The following is an 18,690-nucleotide window of genomic DNA, read 5'->3' as shown; positions in this document are numbered from 1 at the left end:
ACCAGCCCCTCCAAATGTACAATTGTGAACTGAATCACAAAAGGAAAACCTCCTGCGGCACAAATAAGGCAAGGCAGTAACTTACCTAAAGCAAAGCCAGTACACTCTGATATGAAAAAAATGGAACCTCTTACATGAATACAGAACACAGGATGTGTTTAAATTTAAGGAAGTTCATTTCTATGCAAACAGGTTGAGGTCAAAGAAGTTCTCCTCAGCCCAAGGGAACATCTTTATCATCAGTGTATTACAACAGACTTTAGAGGTCATTTTACACAGTCCTCATAGTTTACAAAGCTTGTCACTGTATTTCACAGTCTAAAAGATGAAGTGATTTGTCTAATAGATTCCATTTTAAATGGCTTAAGAATAAGAGAGCTCAGTTTAAATACCCCAATAATAAATACTCAGAAAGTGTTGCACGAAAGGAGAGAAGGTTAGCCCTCCCCTTAACAAACATAGAAGAAGCCCCCGGGCCTAATAACACAGAGTTCCTACAATCTCACTATGTTTTTATCTTCATCTCACTGTATTCTAAGAATTTTTTTTTTTTTTTAATCTCAGCTCACTACAACCTCCATCTCCCAAGTTGAAGTGATTCTCCCACCTCAACCTCCCAAAGTAGCTGGGATTATAGGCACGCACCACCACACCCGGCTAATTTTTGTATTTTTAGTAGAGACGAGGTTTCACCATGTTGGCCAGGCTGGTCTCGAACCCCTAACCTCAGGTGATCCGCCCACCTCTGCCTTCCAAAGTGCTGGGATTACAGGCGTGAGCCACCACGCCTGGCCAAAAACACATTCTTTGTACCTTGGAGCTTTTCTTAGCAACCTTCTTTGTATTTTATCCTCTCTTTTCCTCCATATGTTATATGCAAATATGACTTTTGAAATATTTAAGGCCGGGCACGGTGGCTCACGCCTGTAATCCCAGCACTTTGGGAGGCTGAGGCGGGCGGATCATGAGGTCAGGAAATCGAGACCATCCTGGCTAACATGGTGATACCCCGTCTCTACTAAAAATACAAAAAACAAAAAAACAAAAACAAAAAATTAGCCGGGCATGGTGGCGGGCGCCTGTAGTCCCAGCTACTCAGGAGGCTGAGGCAGGAGAATGGCATGAACCTGGGTAGGTGGAGCTTGCAGTGAGCCGAGATCATGCCACTGCACTCCAGCCTGGGCGACAGAGCGAGACTCTGTCTCAAAAAAAAAAAAAAAAAAGACACTTGTAAAATATTTAACATAGGAAGATGGCTTTATTATTAAAAATGTTTATTAAAAGCAGGCATAGAAAAAAGTGAATGCTTCTTCTCAGATGGTTTCCTGTGCTTTGTCATTGTTACGGGAAAGGGGTCCTGATCCAGACCCCAAGAGGTTCTTGAATCTTGGGCAAGAAAGAATTTGGGGTGAGTCAGTCCATAAAGTGAAAGCAAGTTTATTAAGAAAGTAAAGGAGGCCGGGCGCGGTGGCTCAGGCCTGTAATCCCAGCACTTTGGGAGGCCGAGGCAGGCAGATCACGAGGTCAGGAGATCAAGACCATCCTGGCTAACACCGTGAAACCCCGTCTCTACTAAAAATACAAAAAATTAGCTGGGCGTGGTGGCGGGTGCCTGTAGTCCCAGCTACTCAGGAGGCTGAAGCAGGAGAATTGCTTGAACCTGGGAGGCGGAGATTGCAGCGAGCTGCATCGCACCACGGCATTCCAGCCTGGGCAACAGAGCAAGACTTCATCTCAAAAAACAAAAATAATAGTAATAATAAAGGAATAAGAGAATGGCTACTCCATAAGCAGAGCAGTAGCATGGGCTGCTAGTTAGCTATTTTTATGGTTGTTGATTATATGCTAAACAAGGGGTGGATTATTCATGAGTTTTCTGGGAAAGGGGTGGCCAATTCCCAGAACTGAGGGCACCTCCCCCTTTTAGACCATATAGGGTAACTTCCTGACGTTTCCATGGCATTTGTAAACTGTCATGGCATGGTGGAAGTATCTTTTAGCATGCTAATGCATTATAATTAGTATATAATGAGCAGTGGAGACGACCAGAGGTCACTTTCATCATCTTGGTTTTGGTGGGATTTCACCAGCGTCTTTACCACAACGTGTTTTATCAGCAAGGTCTTTGTGACCTGAACCTCGTGCCAACCTCCTATCTCATCCTGTGACTAAGAATGCCTAACCACCTGGGAATGCAGCCTAGTAGGTCTTTTACCCTGTTCAAGATGGAGTCCTGTGGTTCAAATGCCTCTGACATCATCACTCTTCAAAAATACTTTGTAACAATCAAGATTAATAATCAACTTATTGGCTATTATATAACTTACTGAACCTAGCATTCTGGATGGTATAGAATTAAATAATTCTGCACTTTTCCTGTGTTTGTCTGATGTTAAGTCAATTAACTTCAGAGTTGAGGTTTCAATACCAACACAGGTGACAATTACCTTGCTGGTTGTCTAATACATCTACTGTCTTATGCACCCATTATAATAGAATTTTTCAGTTCCGCTCAGAAGCGGCCAAAGTAAAGGCTTCAACTCCCTTCAAAATAATGGGACTGCATCCAAGTTCTGGCCAATGGTATATAAACAAGAGTTTTGTGTGGAAACTTCCTTAGGAAAAGCAGGCTTGCTCTTTGCCTACTTGGATCATGAAAATGAGCATCTCACTCTAGGAATGAGGGTGCCTCAGGCTGAGACTTTGTGGAGCAGATCCAGCAACCAGCCCTCAACTGATCGCAGCTCTTCGTGCACAAGAGAAAAATAAACTCATTCAAGCACTGTGATTTGGGGATCCTATCAATGGAGCCAAAATGAATGCTAACACACCAGCTCCATCACTTGGGTCTCTGAAAAATAAAAGCATGTTTTAAAATTTTTGCCTGTCCTTTGAAATTCACAGGATTTCGTGTTATTATAGAAGATGGTCGGCTGGGCGCAGTGGCTCATGCCTGCAATCCTAGCACTTTGGGAGGCCAAGGCGGATCACCTGAGGTCAAGAGTGCAAGACCAGCCTGGCCAACATAGTGAAACCCCATCTCTACTAAAAATACAAAACATTAGCCAGGTGTGGGGGCAGGCACCTGTAATCCCAGCTACTCGGGAGGCTGAGGCAGCAGAATCATTTGAACCCAGGAGGCAGAGGTTGCAGTAGCTGAGATCACACCAGTGCACTCTAGCCTGGGCAAAAAGAACAAAACTCTGTCCCGCTCCCCCCTCCCCCCCCAAAAAAAAGATGGTCCCAGTCATGATTCTTTACAAGTCCTAGGTTCTAAGGGATCGTTTAATAACAAGTCAATTATATAATCCTGGATAAAAATTGAAAGAGGCCGGGCACTGTGGCTCACGCCTGTAATCCCAGCACTTTGAGAGGCCAAGGCTGAGGTCAGGAGTTTGAGACCAGCCTGGCCAACATGGCAAAACACCGTCTCTACTAAAAATACAAAACTTAGCCAGGCATGGTGGCACATGCCCATAATCCCAGCTACTCAGGAGGCTGAGGCAGGAGAATCACTTGAACCCAGGGGGCAGAGGTTGCAGTGAGCTGAGATTGTGCCATTACTTTCCAGCCTGGGCAACAACAGAGAAACTCCGTCTCAAAAAAAAAAAAAAAAAAAAATTGAAAGATAATCTTGGTACATAAATTATTTTGTAAATAGAATCTCAGAAGAGCAATATATGAGATCGATAAGCAAACAAAACAAATATTGCATTGTTGAGGTTTTCAAATTTTTTTATTTTTAAGAAAATAACTAGCCAGGAATCATTTTATTTCTACTGTGGAAGAATTATGAATTATTCAAGATCAATCTTTAATTGCTCAATGTAAATTAAGCCTTCATATGATTTGGATATAAAGTATCTTTCAGAAGCTAAATAATCATACTAACTGCTCCCTTGAGCCCGGGATGCAGAGGGTACAGTGAGCTGAGATTGCACCACTGCACTCCACCCTGGGAAACAGAGGGAGACTGCCTCAAAAAAAAAAAAAAAAACTTACTAACTGCTGAATCTTTTACATTAACTAAGCTTAATTCTCACCTTATCAATTGTTTGTATTGCTCATATAATATTTGAACCATTTTTTCAAAATCATTTGTAATGACTGAAAGATGAAGATCTCCAATGTCTGAGATAAGTAAAAGTATATCAATTAATACTAGAACACTTACCTTCTTCAAGATCGTCTACTTTTGAGAGACAGGACTCGCTGGATTTCCTAGGCCGACTAGGAATTCCTAAACCGACTAGGAATTCCTAAGCCTAGCTGGGGAAGGTGACCACACCTACCCTTAAACACGAGGCTTGTAACTCAGTTCACACCCGACCAATCAGGTAGCAAAGAGGGCTCACTAAAATACAAACTAGGCTAAAAGCAGGGAGTAAAGAAATAGTCAAATCATATATCGCCTGAGAGTACAGGGGGACGGACAATGATCGGGATATAAATCCGGGCATTTGAGTAGGAAGTGGGCAACCCCCTTTGGGTCCCCCTCCCATTGTATGGGAGCTGTTTTCATTCTATTAAATCTTGCAACACACACTCTTCTGGTCTGTGTTTGTTACAGCTCGGGCTGAGCTTTCGCTCACTGTCCACCACTGCTGTTCACCACCGTCCCAGACCCACCCTTGACTTCCACCCCTCTGGATCCAGCAGGGTGTCCACTGTGCTTCTGATCCAGCGAGGCGTCCATTGCCACTCCCAATCGGGCTAGAGGCTCACCATTGTTCCTGCATGGCTAAAGGCCCAGAGTTCATCCTAATCGAGCTGAACACTAGTCACTGGGTTCCACAGTTCTCTTCCGTGATCCATAACTTCTAATAGAGCTATAACACTGACCTCATGGCCCAAGGTTCCATTCTTTGGAATCCGTGAGGCCAAGAACCCCAGGTCAGAGAACAAAAGGCTTGCTGCCATCTTGGGAGTGGCCACCACCATCTTGGGAGCTCTAAGAACAAAGGCCTGCCCGTAACCCTTTTACCACAGAATTGAGAAAATAAATTCACTTGTAATTTTTGTTTCTCTCAACTTCAATGTCACTGGCAAACACACTGCCTACCAGCTACTCCTCAGCCTTACACCTTAAGCATACGTCCTGATCTTACTCTTCGAGTTGAGGGTTTACCATCTTGACATTGGATAGCCATGTTTCCCTGAGGCTACAGATTAAGAGGTGTCACCAACTCATTCCATCTGCTCTCATCTCGGCAGAGCAAGCCTACAGGTCAATCCCATTCCACTTGTGCATTCATTTTGATCTGTAACAGTAACAAGGCCTGGACGAAAAGATCATTGAAAAAACAAACTAGAAATATTCTAAAATGTTGTCATTTTCCTTTTGTAGACTATCAGGGTGTTTGTATCTTTGAGACAGAACCCACACAGACTCAGTTTATCTATGCAGTCCTTGTTTCCTGCCATTTAATTTTAGATGAAAATGAGACATATGAGTACATTGAAAAGTAACATCACCATCTGGAAAATTATACATAAGGAAAATGCAATGAGGGAATATAGATCCTTCAGCCCCTATTCCAGTACTCTTTAACAACTCTGCTTCCTTGGACGGGGATTCATGAGGTATAATACTTAAGGAGATTTTCATCTGTAGGTTTTAGGATTTTCTTATCGGCCATATTCACCACCCATCCTGGAGCAAGACCAAAGAAAATCTGCCTTGGATCCTTCCTAGTACACAGCATTTTGAAGAGTTCATCTTTAGTGATATCAGGTAAGATATAACCGTACTTCCTGGCAAGTTCAAGTCGTGCTTCAGGAAATTTGGCAGGATCCGCCAGGTACCCACGGTTCTTTGCATCAGTGTAATATGGTACCAGCTCTTCTGGTGGAAGCATTCTTTTTGGAATGGGTTGTCCACGAAGAAAGAATGGAACAGGTTTGCATACAATGTCTAAAAGAAAATTTAAATTTAAAAAGTGAGATGCAAATATTAGCTCGTAGACATACCTAGAGATGTAACTGTAACATAGAGATGTAACTCTGTACCATAGAGATGTTACAGAGTTTCTCTTGATTATTAATTTTTATTATTATTTTTTTTGAGACGCAGTTTCACTCTTGTTGCCCAGACTGGAGTACAATGGCACCATCTCGGCTCACTGCAACCTCTGCCTCATGGGTTCAAGCAATTCTCCTGCCTCAGCCTCCCAAGTAGCTGGGATTACAGGCACACGCCACCACGCCCGCATCATTTTGTATTTTTAGTAGAGACGGGGTTGACCATGTTGGTCAGGCTGGTCTAGAACTCTTGACCTCAGTTGATCCACCCACCTGGGCCTCCCAAAGTGCTGGGATTACAGGCATGAGCAACCTGTATCTGGAAAACCAATTTTACTAAAATGAGTTATCTTAACTAAAGAGCAGGCAAAGAAATCTTATGTGAAACGAACCAAGGAATGCTGCATAACCCCAGTTCTGTTTTCAAACATTTTAAAGGACCCGAAACATGTGTTCTGAAAGTGAGAAAAAGGCCTACGCACAAGATATCACAGATGCCACAGGGCCTTTAGATAGCTTAGAAAGCAATTACACAAATAGATAATTGTATGAATACAACTGACACTCTACTCATCATGTGTTAGCAATGCAACCTTAACCAAAGCTGGTTACAGAAATCAAAACAGTACTAAGGAAATTACTGAGAACCTCAAAATAATAGTACATATGTCACAGAGCAGTTACAAAGTTTACCTGATGTAATCCACAGAATCCATTCACACATGTATAGTATATGGTATACAATGAGACAGATGTTAACTATCACCCACCAGGGCATAAGCTCTGTGAAGGAAGGGACTGTTTTTTTTTTTTTCCTGAGACAAAGTCTCACTCTGTCGCCCAGGCTAGAGTACAGTGGCATGATCTCGGCTCACTGCAACCTCTGCCTCCCAGACTCAAGTGATTCTCCTGCCTCAACCTCCCAAGTAGCGGGATTACAGGCATGCACCACCATGCTCAGCTAATTTTTGTATTTTTAGTAGAGATGGGGTTTTGCCATGTTGGCCAGGCTGGTCTCGAACTCCTGAATTCAGGTGATCCACTTGACTTGGCCTCCCAAAGTGCTGGGATTACAGGCGTGAGGCCACTGCGCCCGGCCAGGAAGGGACTTTTGACTCTTGCACTATCGTCTCTCCATCAGCTGGAACAGTATCTAGCAAACACTAGCCTCTGGCTGTTTGCTGAATACAAGAATCTGACAGCTGTTTTATACAGCTCTAATATACTGCATTACCTAGCAGTATCTCCACACAGGGCAAATGAGAAATGGTGATTAGGAGGTACTCCAGGCAGGCCACTCACAGAAATGAGAACTGGAAGCTATCTGCTAAGGGTCAAGACCAAGAATTAGAAAGCAGAGCCACCTAAAACCAGGTCATGCTCTGGATAAACCATCCTACCTACTTCACCTACAACAGAGGGTAAGTAAATAGTGGATGTTCTGGAATCATCAAGAAAGTATCTTCAAAACATATTTAAGAAAGAAGTTTGTAGACCAAGCACAATGGCTCATGCTTTTAATGCCAGCACCTTGGGAGGTAGGAGAATTGCTTGAGCCCAGGAGTTCAAGACCAGCCTGAGCAACATAGTGAGACCTCATCTCTACAAAACATAAAACAAAAAAAAGTTAGCATGGTGACATGCACCTGTAGTCCCAGTTACTCAGGGGGCCTAGGTGGGAGGATTTCTTGAGCCCAGGAGTTTCAGATTGCAGTGAGTGGAACTGCACTCTAGCCTGAGAGAGCAAGACCATCTCAAACGAAAAGAAAAAAAAAAAAATTTCTGGCCTAGCATGGTGGCTCACACCAAGATCACTTGAAACCAGGAGGCTGAGACCAGCATGGGCAACACAGTAAGACCCCTATCTTTATAAAAATCAAATTAGCCAGGCTTGGTGGCACGCATCTGTAGTCCCAGCTACTCATGAGGCTGAGGTGGGAGGATCACTTGAGCCCAGGAGTTGGAGGTTGCAGTCAGCCTTGATCATACCACTACATTCCAGCCTGGGTGACAGAGTGAGACCATGGTGCAAAAAATTTTCTATAACTTGGAAAACTAAAGTACAACAAAGTAAATTATTCAGAGGCAAAATTACTACTAAGTGATAAACCAGTGATTGGATTTGTTTTATTACTTCTTTAAACAAAAAGCTCCTGGGACAACCTGCAGAGCTGCTGCAGAGAGCCACGCACAAGAGCATCAAGGCTGAGGGTGCCTCCAAAGGTGCCAGCTCAGGGTGGCAGAGGGCATCTGGCTAGAGAACAAACTCCACCGCCACACTCTGTGGTAACAATCACTGAAAAACACACTAACACAAAAGTCCTTCCAAAACGTCTGTGACTCTTTTAAAAATACTGGTTTTCATATTTGAGGCAGCTCACCCTAAAAACTGAGTGATGGACCAAAATAAGAAAAGATACTCATCTATAATAAACTAGAGGGAAAACAGAATCATCATGTTGGCAAATTTTTTTTGTTTTTTTTTCAGACAGTCTCACTCTGTCACCCAGCCTGGAGTGCAGTGGCGCAATCTCAGCTCACTACAACCTCTGCTCCCAGGTTCAAGGGATTCTCCTGCCTTAGCCTCCCGAGTAGTTAGGATTACTTGCGCCCACCACCACATCCCGCTAATTTTTGTATGTTTAGTACAGATGAGGTTTCACCATGTTGGCCAGGCTGGTCTAGAACTCCTGACCTCATGTGATCCGTCCACCTCGGCTTCCCAAAGTGCTGGGATTACAGGAATGAGCCACTGCGCCCGGCCTTTGATGAATATTTTTTAAAAACTTTCAATTATGGGAAAAAGGAAATGGTAGTTATTTGTTTCAAACTCTGCATACAGACGACACAAATCCTTCCCTTTTTCCCTTTTATATATTAATTTTCAAAGAATTTTCTTCCAATCATGCAATTTGGCCAGGAAATGTTTAACTCCCATTTGAATGTAAAAGCACCAAAGAATCCTTTGTAAAGCATTTAGTCAACAAGTTACATTTGCTTGTCATCTCTGCAACTTGAAAAATCCAATTAATTTATTCAACAAAATTTAAGTGAGCCTCTTCTAGATACCAGGCATCGCTCTATGTGCAGGAGATACAGCAGGTAGCAAAAGGTCTCCATCATCCTGAGAGATGAGGAAGAAAGAATGAACAGAGAAAGAGAAAGGAACTTATACTTTGTCAGCTGGTGATAGCTGCCAAGGGCAAACACAATGCAGGGCAAGGGGACAGGATGTGACTGTGCGTGTGCGTGTGTGTGTGCACACCATGCATGTGCATGTGTGTACATATGCTCTTTTATTTACTACAGGTGAGAAAGATCTCCTAATAAGCAGAGACCTGGAACAGTGGGGCCCAAAGCCATGAATATTCCAAGTGGGGGAAGCTCCAGGCAGGGGGACAGCAGAGGCCGAGGCTGAAGTACACAGTACACAGGGCCCGGTGTATGGAGGAAAGCCAAACCAGGTGGCCAGTAAGGGAATGGAGGGAGCAGGGGAACACCAGGAGGGACAAGAGCTGGTGCAGATCACAGCCAGCCTTGTAGGAGCAGCATGGACACCACTGCAGGTTTTGTGCAAAGGAGTGACAGTCCATGCTTTAAAAGGAACCTTGTGCCACATCACCCCACTGCAGATGGAAGCAAAACAGAGAGGCAACCTGAAGGCCCACAGTCATCCAGGCAAGAGGACAGTGGCTAGGACAGACTGGCAGTAGCTGGAGAAGTGGTCAAATGTGGACACAGTTTGAAGAAACAACTCAAAAGATTTATTAGGGCATAAAAGAAAAAGTTCAGGACTCCAAATTTTGGATGGACTTGTCATTTACTTACATAGGGAAGACTACAAGAAGAGCCACGCTGAGGTAAAAGAGAAAAGAGGGGCTGGGCATGGTGGCTCACACCTGTAATCCCAGCACTTTGGGAAGCTGAGAAGGGCGGATCATTTGAGGTCAAGAGTTCAAGACCAGCCTTGACAACATGCTGAAACCCGCCTCTAGCCAAAATACAAAAATTGGCTGGGTGTGGTGGTGGGCACCTGTAACCCCAGCTACTCCGGTGACTGAGACAGGAGAATCGCTTGAACCTGGGAGGCAGAAGTTGCAGTGAGCAGAGATTGCACCACTGCACTCCAGCCTGGGCAACAGAGCAAGACTCTGTCTTAAAAAAAAAAAAAGAGAGAAAAGAGGCATTTCAGACATGCTATATTTGAGGTCCCTGCTAGACATTCAAGAGAATTGGCCAGGCAGGCAGATGCAGGTCTACAGTTCAGGGGAGGGGCTGAGAGCCTTTTTTGCCCTTGGTGTATGTGTGTCAGCAACATGCTGTATTCTTTAAATCATAATAATCCACATGGTAGATGTAGATCAAATACTACATCCAAACTACTACCAACATTTGCCATTCACTAAGTAATTTAAAAGTAGTAGCCAACATGAGACAAAGAGAGAAAGAAGAAAATGACCGTGGAACAAACTTACCCAGACTTCTTGGATCATAGAAGGCTGTAGTAACAACACCACCATTTTTTTCAATGGCAGCAATAGCTAGTTCTGAAGCCAACTGTACTTCAATATTAACTTTCGCCGTAAAGGTGTCAGCACCCTGAAATATGTCAAAACAGTCTGTTGGTAAACAGCTTGGCTAAAAGTAAATTAATTACGTCAAGCTTCCTTTTTAAACAGTGTTTTTCCCTCCAAAGTGCCTATAACATAACAATACAGTTAGTCTTCCATATCTGTGGGTTCCACATCTGTGAGTCAACCAACTTGAATGGATAATTCTCGGAAAAAAAGTAATAATAAAAAATAAGGCTGGGTGCAGTGGTTCACGCCTGTAATCCCAGCCCTTTGGGAGGCCAAGGTAGGTGGATCACCTGAGGTCAGGAGTTCGAGACCAGCCTGCCCAACAGGGAGAAACCCCATCTCTACTAAAAATACAAAAAATTAGGTGGGTGCAGTGCCGCGCACCTGTAGTCCCAGCTACTCAGGAGACTGAGGTGGGAGAATCGCTTGAACCCGGGATGGGGAGGTTGCAGTGAGCCGAGATCATGCCATTGCACTCCAGCCTAGGCTACAAGAGTGAAACTCCGTCTCAAATAAAAATAAAAATAAAATAAGGCCAGGCACGGTGGCTCATGCCTGTAATCCCAGCACTTTGGGAGGCCAAGGCAGGAAGATCACCTGAGGTCAGGAGTTTGAGACCAGCCTGGCCAACATGGTGAAACCCTGTCTCTTAAAATACAAAAATTAGCCGGGCATGATGGTGGGCACCAGTAATCCCAGCTATTTCGAGGCTGAGGCAGGAGAAATCACTTGAAACTGGGAGGCAGAGGCTGCAGTGAGCTGAGATCGCACCACTGCACTCCAGTCTGGGCAACAGAGCAAGACTCCATCTCAAAAAAAAAAAAAAAAAAAAAAAAAAAAAATCAATACAACAGTAAGAAAACAATTCTTTTTTAAATACAGTATAACAACTATTTATATAGTATTTACATTACTTTCAATGGCAAAAGCCACAATTACTTGTGCACCAACCTAATATTAGGTATTGTAAGTAATCTAGAGATGATTTAAAGGATATGGGAGGATGTGGCAGGTTATATGCAAATACTAGGCCATCTTAGAGACTTGATCATCTGGATTGTAGTGAGAGGAGGCGGTCGTGGAACCAATCCTAAGGGACGACTATAATTCCTATTTTAAATATCTCTGCTTTGAGGTCCTATCACTTTTTTTTAACATTTTATTTAGGTTACCTTGTTTTACCAATTTTCAATCCGTGTAAGTAAGACTGACTACATTTCCACTTTATGTATACCTACTAAGCATTCATTCCTGACTTCATTAATAGTAGGCTGCTTAATCCTAATAACAACCTTATGATAGGATTATTGCTATCCCGACTTCATAGATGGAAATACCAACGCACAGAGGTTGCGTTGTCCACGGTCACAAAGCAAGTATTCTAATCCAGGGAGTTTAGTCACAGCATCTGTATTCTTAACCACAACATTATGTTGTAAAACATAGATTAAAAACTAACCTTCTTTATCCCTAAGTAAGCAAGAGGCCAGCAGGAGGTTAAACAGGGGAATATGCAGGCTGGAGCAGGTGGAAGAACATAAAATCTGACAAAATCTGAGCTTTGGAGAAGTTGGCCTCACCAGGGAAAAAAAGACCAATAGAAATTTCACTTTGCATTCACTATTGACTTTATTACAGCCTCTAAGCTGGAAAAAAAAAACCTCCAATTTTTCCTAGAATAGTCAACACTAGAAAATGTAGTTCTAGGCCGGGCGCAGTGGCTCACGCCTATAATCCCAGCATTTTGGGAGGCCGAGGCGGGCGGATCACAAGGTCAGGAGATCGAGACCATCCTGGCTAACACGGTGAAACCCTGTCTCTACTAAAAATACAAAAAAAAATAAATTAGCCGGGCGTGGTAGCGGGTGCCTGTAGTCCCAGCTACTCAGGATGCTGAGGCAGGAGAATGGTGTGAACCCCGGGGGCGGAGCTTGCAGTGAGCCGAGATCGCGCCACTGCACTCCAGCCTGGGTGACAGAGCGAGACTCCGTCTCAAAAAAAAAAAAAAAAAAGAAAACAACCAGAAAATGTAGTTCTAGGCCGGGTGCTTTGACTCACGCCTGTAATCCTAGCACTTCGGAAGGCCAAGGAGGGCGGAGTACTTGATGTCTGGAGTTTGAAACCAGCCTGGCTAACATGGTAAAACCCCATCTCTACTAAAAAATACAAAAAGTAGCCAGGCATGGTGGCAGGTGCCTGTAATCCCAGCTACTTGGTAGGCTGAGGCAGGAGAATGGCTTAAACCCGAGGTGGAGGTGAAGGTTGCAGTGAGTCGAGATTGTGCCATTGCACTGCAGCCTGGGCAACAGAGCGAGACTCCATCTCAAAAAAAATAAAAAAGACAGGAAAAAAAAAGAAAAATGTAACTCTGAACTCTGAAAAGTTAAATTTTTGGTCACAGTCAGGATGTGCTATATTTTTCCCTAATTTCAAAGCAGATTCTGATAAAAGCAAAAAGATGGCAGCACTACCACTCTATGGCAATAGAAAGTTTTCATGAAGCTGAAACAAAGTGGCTCCCAGTTTAGCTCCTTCTGTTATTAATTTTTCATGTATTTCAAAAATATTCCATCAATTCTAAGATGCATTTTCACACTTTTTTTATATCTAATACTGGTATACATTTAAAATCAACAGTACCTTTGATTCAATAAAACAGGGTCTTGCTGTATCATTTGTGATTTTTAAGCAATCCATAGTTTGCTTAACCATCTCCCTATTTGGGGGCATTGGTGTCAGTTCCAGTATTTTCAGTAGTATAAATAGCATTTTTAGGACTATCTTTATATCAGGTTTCTTTCATTTTGCTTTTCCTTGAGAACATATGTTTCCAAATTGGTAATTTTGTGCTAAAGGATCAAAACTGTCTTATTATTCACTATTTACTGCAAATCTGAAATCACAGAAGTAAATCAGTTAACAGTATAAATAATGTGTCATTGCAATTACTTGACCAGTGCCCCGGGGTAAAGTTTTCAGGATTATTTTTGCTAATCTAATAGACAACACCTAAGGATGCTGGGATGTGCAGTTTAAGGGCTGATGAGATCATGGATTTCTATATGTTAAGTTACATGCGTATTTCTTTATACACACTCAGGGTAGAATACTGAGGCTTCATCTTGTATTTGGTATTCTCTTTTCAAATTACTTTATTTGGGAAGTTTTTATCCATACAGTTCACTTTTTCAAAGGAATCTGAAAAGTTTTTTCATAAATACATGCTTCCCTCTAGTGGACACTAACTTACCTATACAACTGTATTATTGGCAAACAGTAGTTGATTAACAATGTACAAAAAATTTGGCCAATGGGTGGCTCACATCTGTAATCCCAGCACTTTGGGAGGCCAAGGCAGGCGGATCACCTGAGGTCAGGAGTTCAAGACCAGCCTGACCAACATGGTGAAAACCTGTCTCTACTAAAAATACAAAATTAGCCTGGCATGGTGGCACATGCCTGTAATCCCAGCTACTTGGAAGGCTGAAGCAAGAGAATCGCTTGAACCCAGGAAGTGGAGATCGCAGTGAGCCGAGATCGTGCCACTGCACTCCAGCCTGGGTGACAGACTGAGACTCCATCTCCAAAAAAAAAAAAAAAAGAGGCAGAAAATCAGCTGGGCCTGGTGGCAGGTGCCTGTAATCCCAGCTACTTGGGAAGCTAAGGCAGGAGAATCGCTTGAACTTGGGAGACAGAGGTTGCAGTGAGCTGAGATGACACCACTGTACTCCAGCCTGGGCCACAGAGTGAGATACTGTCTCAAAAAAAATAAAGAAGAAAGTAAAGCAACGAATCAAAGCACCTGCCCTCAAGGGAGCTTATATTCTAGTGAGGAAGACAATGAAAACAAATGCATAACTTGGTAACAAATGTCAAGTGCTCATATATATTCGAAGAAAAATACTTTGGGCAGAGTAAAGGAAACAGTGTGACTCCTGAAGCAGGGCAAGTGCTCTTTTAAAAAGACTCTCAAAAAAGACCTTCCTGGCCAGGTGGGGTGGCTCACATCTGTAATCCCAGCACTTTGGGAAGCCGAGGCGGGCGGATCACCTGAGGTCAGGAGTTCGAGAACAGCCTGGCCAACATAGCAAAACCCCATCTCTACTAAAAATAAAAAAAATTAGCCAGACGTGGTGGCACGCACCTGTAGTCCCACCTACTCGGGAGGCTGAGGCACAAGAATAGCTTGAACCTGGGCAGCAGAGGTTGGCAGTGAGCTGAGACCGCGCCATTGTACTCCAGCCTGGGAGACAGAGTGAGACTCCATCTCTATCAAAAAAAAATCTTCCTGATATGTTGACATTCAAGCAGAGAACCAAAAGAAGTAAGGGGGCGCCGTGCGCAGTGGCTCATGCCTGTAATCCCAGCACTTTGGGAGGCCGAGGTGGGTGGATCACGAGGTCAGGAGTTCAAGACCGGCCTGGCCAATATGGCAAAACCCCATCTCTACTAAAAATATAAAAAATTAGCCGGGTGTGGTGGCGCATGCCTGTAGTCCCAGCTACTCAGGAGGCTGAGGCAGGAGAATCTCTTGAACCCAGGAGGCAGAGGTTGCAGTGAGCCGAGATCGTGCCACTGCACTCCAGCCTGGGCAACAGAGCGAGACTCCATCTCAAAAAAAAGAAGGGGGCAAGCTTTACAGATATGCAGAAGAGCATTCCAGGACCAAGAGCCCTGCCATGATAGCATGACAGCTTTCCAAAACCACAGCGATCACCACTACATAACAGTTATAAACACAAATGGGATAAAAATAAAGGGCGTAGAGTACTGATTATCCAGAAATCAAAAATATCCTCCTACGGGCCAGGCATGGTGGCTCACACCTGTAATTCCAGCACTTTGGGAGGCCAAGGTGAGCAGATCACTTGAGATCAGGAGTTCAAGATCAGCCTGGCCAACATAGTGAAACCCTGTCTCTACTAAAAATAAAATTAGCTGGGCATGGTGGTGGGTGCCTGTAATCCCAGCTATTCAGGAGGCTGAGGCAGGAGAATCACTTGAACTTGTGAGGTGGAGGTTGCAGGAGCTGAGACTGCACTACTGTACTCCAGCTCAGGCAACAGAGCAAGACTCCATCTAAAAAAAAAAAAAATCCTCCTATATAACACCAAAAGATCTAATGAAGACTTACCTCCTCGACCAGCTGGACACCATAATCCCTTTTAAGTGGCTGGATGGTCACACCTCTCCCATTGACAAGCTGGGTTAAGTCAATAGGTTGACTAGGATCAATACGACCCAAATCAATAAGATACTGCAGTCTATTGAGACTCAAAGGCTTATACTGGCGTCTGAAACTGTAAAACAAGAATGTAAGAGTTGGAAAACTCTCATCTTCCTGTAACTTCTCGAAATCAACTCAAAGCTTTGTCTTGTGTTTTCCTCCACCAATTTTAATTATTTAACTAAACAAAACCCTCTTGAGTGTAACACAAACATGTAATATTGCTTGGTTTTGGGTAATGAAAAGAAACCTGTACCACCTTTGTTCCACTAAAAATTATTTCCCTCTCTAAGCATTTACGTCACTTATTTACACAAATAAATCTGTGGAAAATTTAACTTACTATGGAGCTCAAAGTAATAATGGTAGTTACCATTTATTAGGTGACTACAGTGGGCCAGATTTTTATGTATACTATTATTGCTCATTCTTTTAATAACCATTAGAGCAGACATTAGAATCTCCATTTTGCAGGTATGAGTGCAATGTCTGGGCTTTTTTTCCTTTTAATAATCCAGGCAAAATTTCATTACCAAAAAATGGTTCAGGGGAACAGTAGCAAAAGTTTGCTTCAAAGTGAATTGAAAATTTCCACCAAAATTTCTACCAAACTATTTTTAGGTGCTTTTTAATGGAAATTGGGGACCTGTACTTTAAAAAGCAAAGCAACCTTACCTGTGTCCTTCGTTAAACCCGTATTTTGGGATTCGGATGTAAAATGGAGTCTGGCCTCCCTCAAAGCCCAAGCGGGGCCGGGTTCCTCTTTGCCTTTCTCCTTTATGGCCTCTGCCACATTTTCTACCTCTTCTCCGACCTCTTGGTCTTCTCTCCTACAAGGAAAGAAGAGAATTTTATGAATTTCAGATGCATTTCTAAAAACTGCATTTCAGCTCTTCACTTTTTGTTATGCTGTTCATTCATCCAACCCACCAGTGCTAGCTAACACTATTGTGTCAATCATGTCCTAGTTGCTCAAAGGTCCACGCACTCTGTTAGCATCTTTGCCTCTAAAGACATAGCTAATTCTTGTAACCAAAGTCCAAGCATGTTTCAAAAGCAAAAAGTAAAGGTTGGGATGGAGATAAGGTTTTTATAATAGGTTGAAACTGAAAAAAATCCTAGAATTAAATATTCACAACATTTTAAATGATAGTCAAGAATTTATTTTGAAATTAATTGTAAATATGCAAATGTTATTCATAAGCCTGTAATTTTGTTTGAAAACTGATTTGTTGAAGAAAATCTTTTCCTTAATTTCCTGTCAATTCACGAAAGCAATGAACTGACTGTTAAAATGACAGTACATTGTCAACTAACAGCTTTTCTAGCTGTATTTAGTGAACTGCAGAAGGGACAGCTGCAATTCAGATCTTTCCAATGAACATAAACATACACGGGGAAAACATTTCATTTTAAATCCAATTTTGAATGACACAATGAGTTTGTAGTTTCAGCGAGTCGGCTTCTCCACCTGGTATCTTTACGCTTTTAAACATAACCTTATTAAGAACTGGGTGCGGCGGGGGGCGGTGGCTCACGCCTGTAATCCCAGCACTTTGGGAGGCCGAGGCAGGTGGATCGCGAGGTCAGTAGTTCAAAACCAGCCTGGCCAACACGGTGAAACCACGTCTCTACTAAAAATACAAAAATTAGCCGGGCGTGGTGGCGGGCGCCTGTAATGCCAGCTACTCGGGAGGCTGAGGCCGGAGAATTGCTTCTGGGCGACAGAGCAAGCCTCCGTCTCGGAAAAAAAAAAAAAAAAGAACTGGGTTCACGTGGAAAGATTTCCCTCTGGGCAGTAAGGGAGAACAGGCACGAGGCAATCCTACTTTCATCTCAACACCCTCCCAGAAAGGGCAGTTCTCCTAATGACAGGGAGAGAAGGGCCGCTTTCATCGCCCGGGTCCCCAGCGCTTCCCCGCACCGCCACCACCCATTTACCGGTTTCTTGGAGCCAGGATTCGGCTTTAAGTTGGCCAGGCTCACACGCGGCAGGCCCCGGAGTAGGTCCAGGGCCCGGGCCCCACCGCCCTTCAAGGGACCGGCCATAACCCGCAGATCCAAGAACTTTCAAGGGCGCCCTGAGCTGCTCGGAGGCCACGTGGTCTCGAGGGCTGCTTTGTGGCCGTGGCCCCGCCCCTGTCGCGCTGCAGCCGCGCGCGCAAGCCCGGGACTCCGGCAGAGGCGTGGGAGTCTGCAAGCTTGTCTCGGTTGTCGTTTTAGTTATTTGGGGATGTGATCTTATTTTCCGAGATACTGCTTTGTCCTCGGGGTCCCTTTTAATATTCTGAACGTAAAACCTTCTCTTTCGCCAAACAAGAGCATGCACTAAAAACACTGCGTTAAATAAAAGATCTTTTTTGAGTCAGTGTTTGGCCTTGCCTGTTTGTCTAGGCCGTGTCTTCTCTGAGGTCAATGCAGAACCCAGAGTAAAGCAAAGTGAGCTGTCAATTATTAGCTTTTGAGCTTGCGTAATTATATACCGTGAGGTACGAAAATAAAACTCAGAGTGCACCTATCAAAAAGCCTGGCTAATACCAATCTTTGAATAAGACTCAAAGTGTGAACTCTCATCTGTGTGCATCTGTATTGTTTTGAGTAAATCGCAGTTACTAACCACCTACTGTTAATGACTGGCGCCATACTGAACGCCTGGTGTATGCCAGACGCTGTATTAAATAAGCCTTACTCGATTTACAGCCATTCTAGAGGTAAATGGTGTTACTACATTTTACAGTTAGAACAGGGAAGGCTTAGCAAGGTCCGATAGCTTGACCAACTTCTTGCAACAAGCGGCAGAGCCAGGATTCAAACGTACACTGCTTCCTACTATAAAAGTAGTATTTTTAGAATGTAAAATTG

The 18,690-nt window shown here is 43.5% G+C and overlaps 1 protein-coding gene and 1 pseudogene across 1 annotated transcript; one reads left to right on the top strand and one right to left on the bottom strand.

Moving 5' to 3' along the window:
• Nucleotides 1-414: 414 nt before the first annotated feature.
• On the top strand, nt 415-549 carry LOC129043323 (U6atac minor spliceosomal RNA; annotated as a pseudogene).
• A 4,845-nt stretch (nt 550-5,394) lies between these two features.
• Nucleotides 5,395-17,991, bottom strand: MRPL15 (mitochondrial ribosomal protein L15). The gene is made up of 5 exons (XM_054499176.2): nt 17,770-17,991; nt 16,504-16,658; nt 15,736-15,901; nt 10,497-10,620; nt 5,395-5,914 (listed from the first exon to the last, which is right to left on the bottom strand). Exons 1-5 carry the CDS (start codon nt 17,875-17,877, stop codon nt 5,577-5,579), a joined length of 891 nt encoding a protein of 296 aa, XP_054355151.1. The 5' UTR covers nt 17,878-17,991; the 3' UTR covers nt 5,395-5,576.
• Between the last annotated feature and the right edge of the window lie 699 nt (nt 17,992-18,690).

The sequence above is a fragment of the Pongo pygmaeus genome, chromosome 7, assembly GCF_028885625.2.
Source record: "Pongo pygmaeus isolate AG05252 chromosome 7, NHGRI_mPonPyg2-v2.0_pri, whole genome shotgun sequence".
Lineage (NCBI taxonomy): Eukaryota > Metazoa > Chordata > Mammalia > Primates > Hominidae > Pongo > Pongo pygmaeus.
This window is presented reverse-complemented; position numbering and strand designations above follow the sequence as displayed.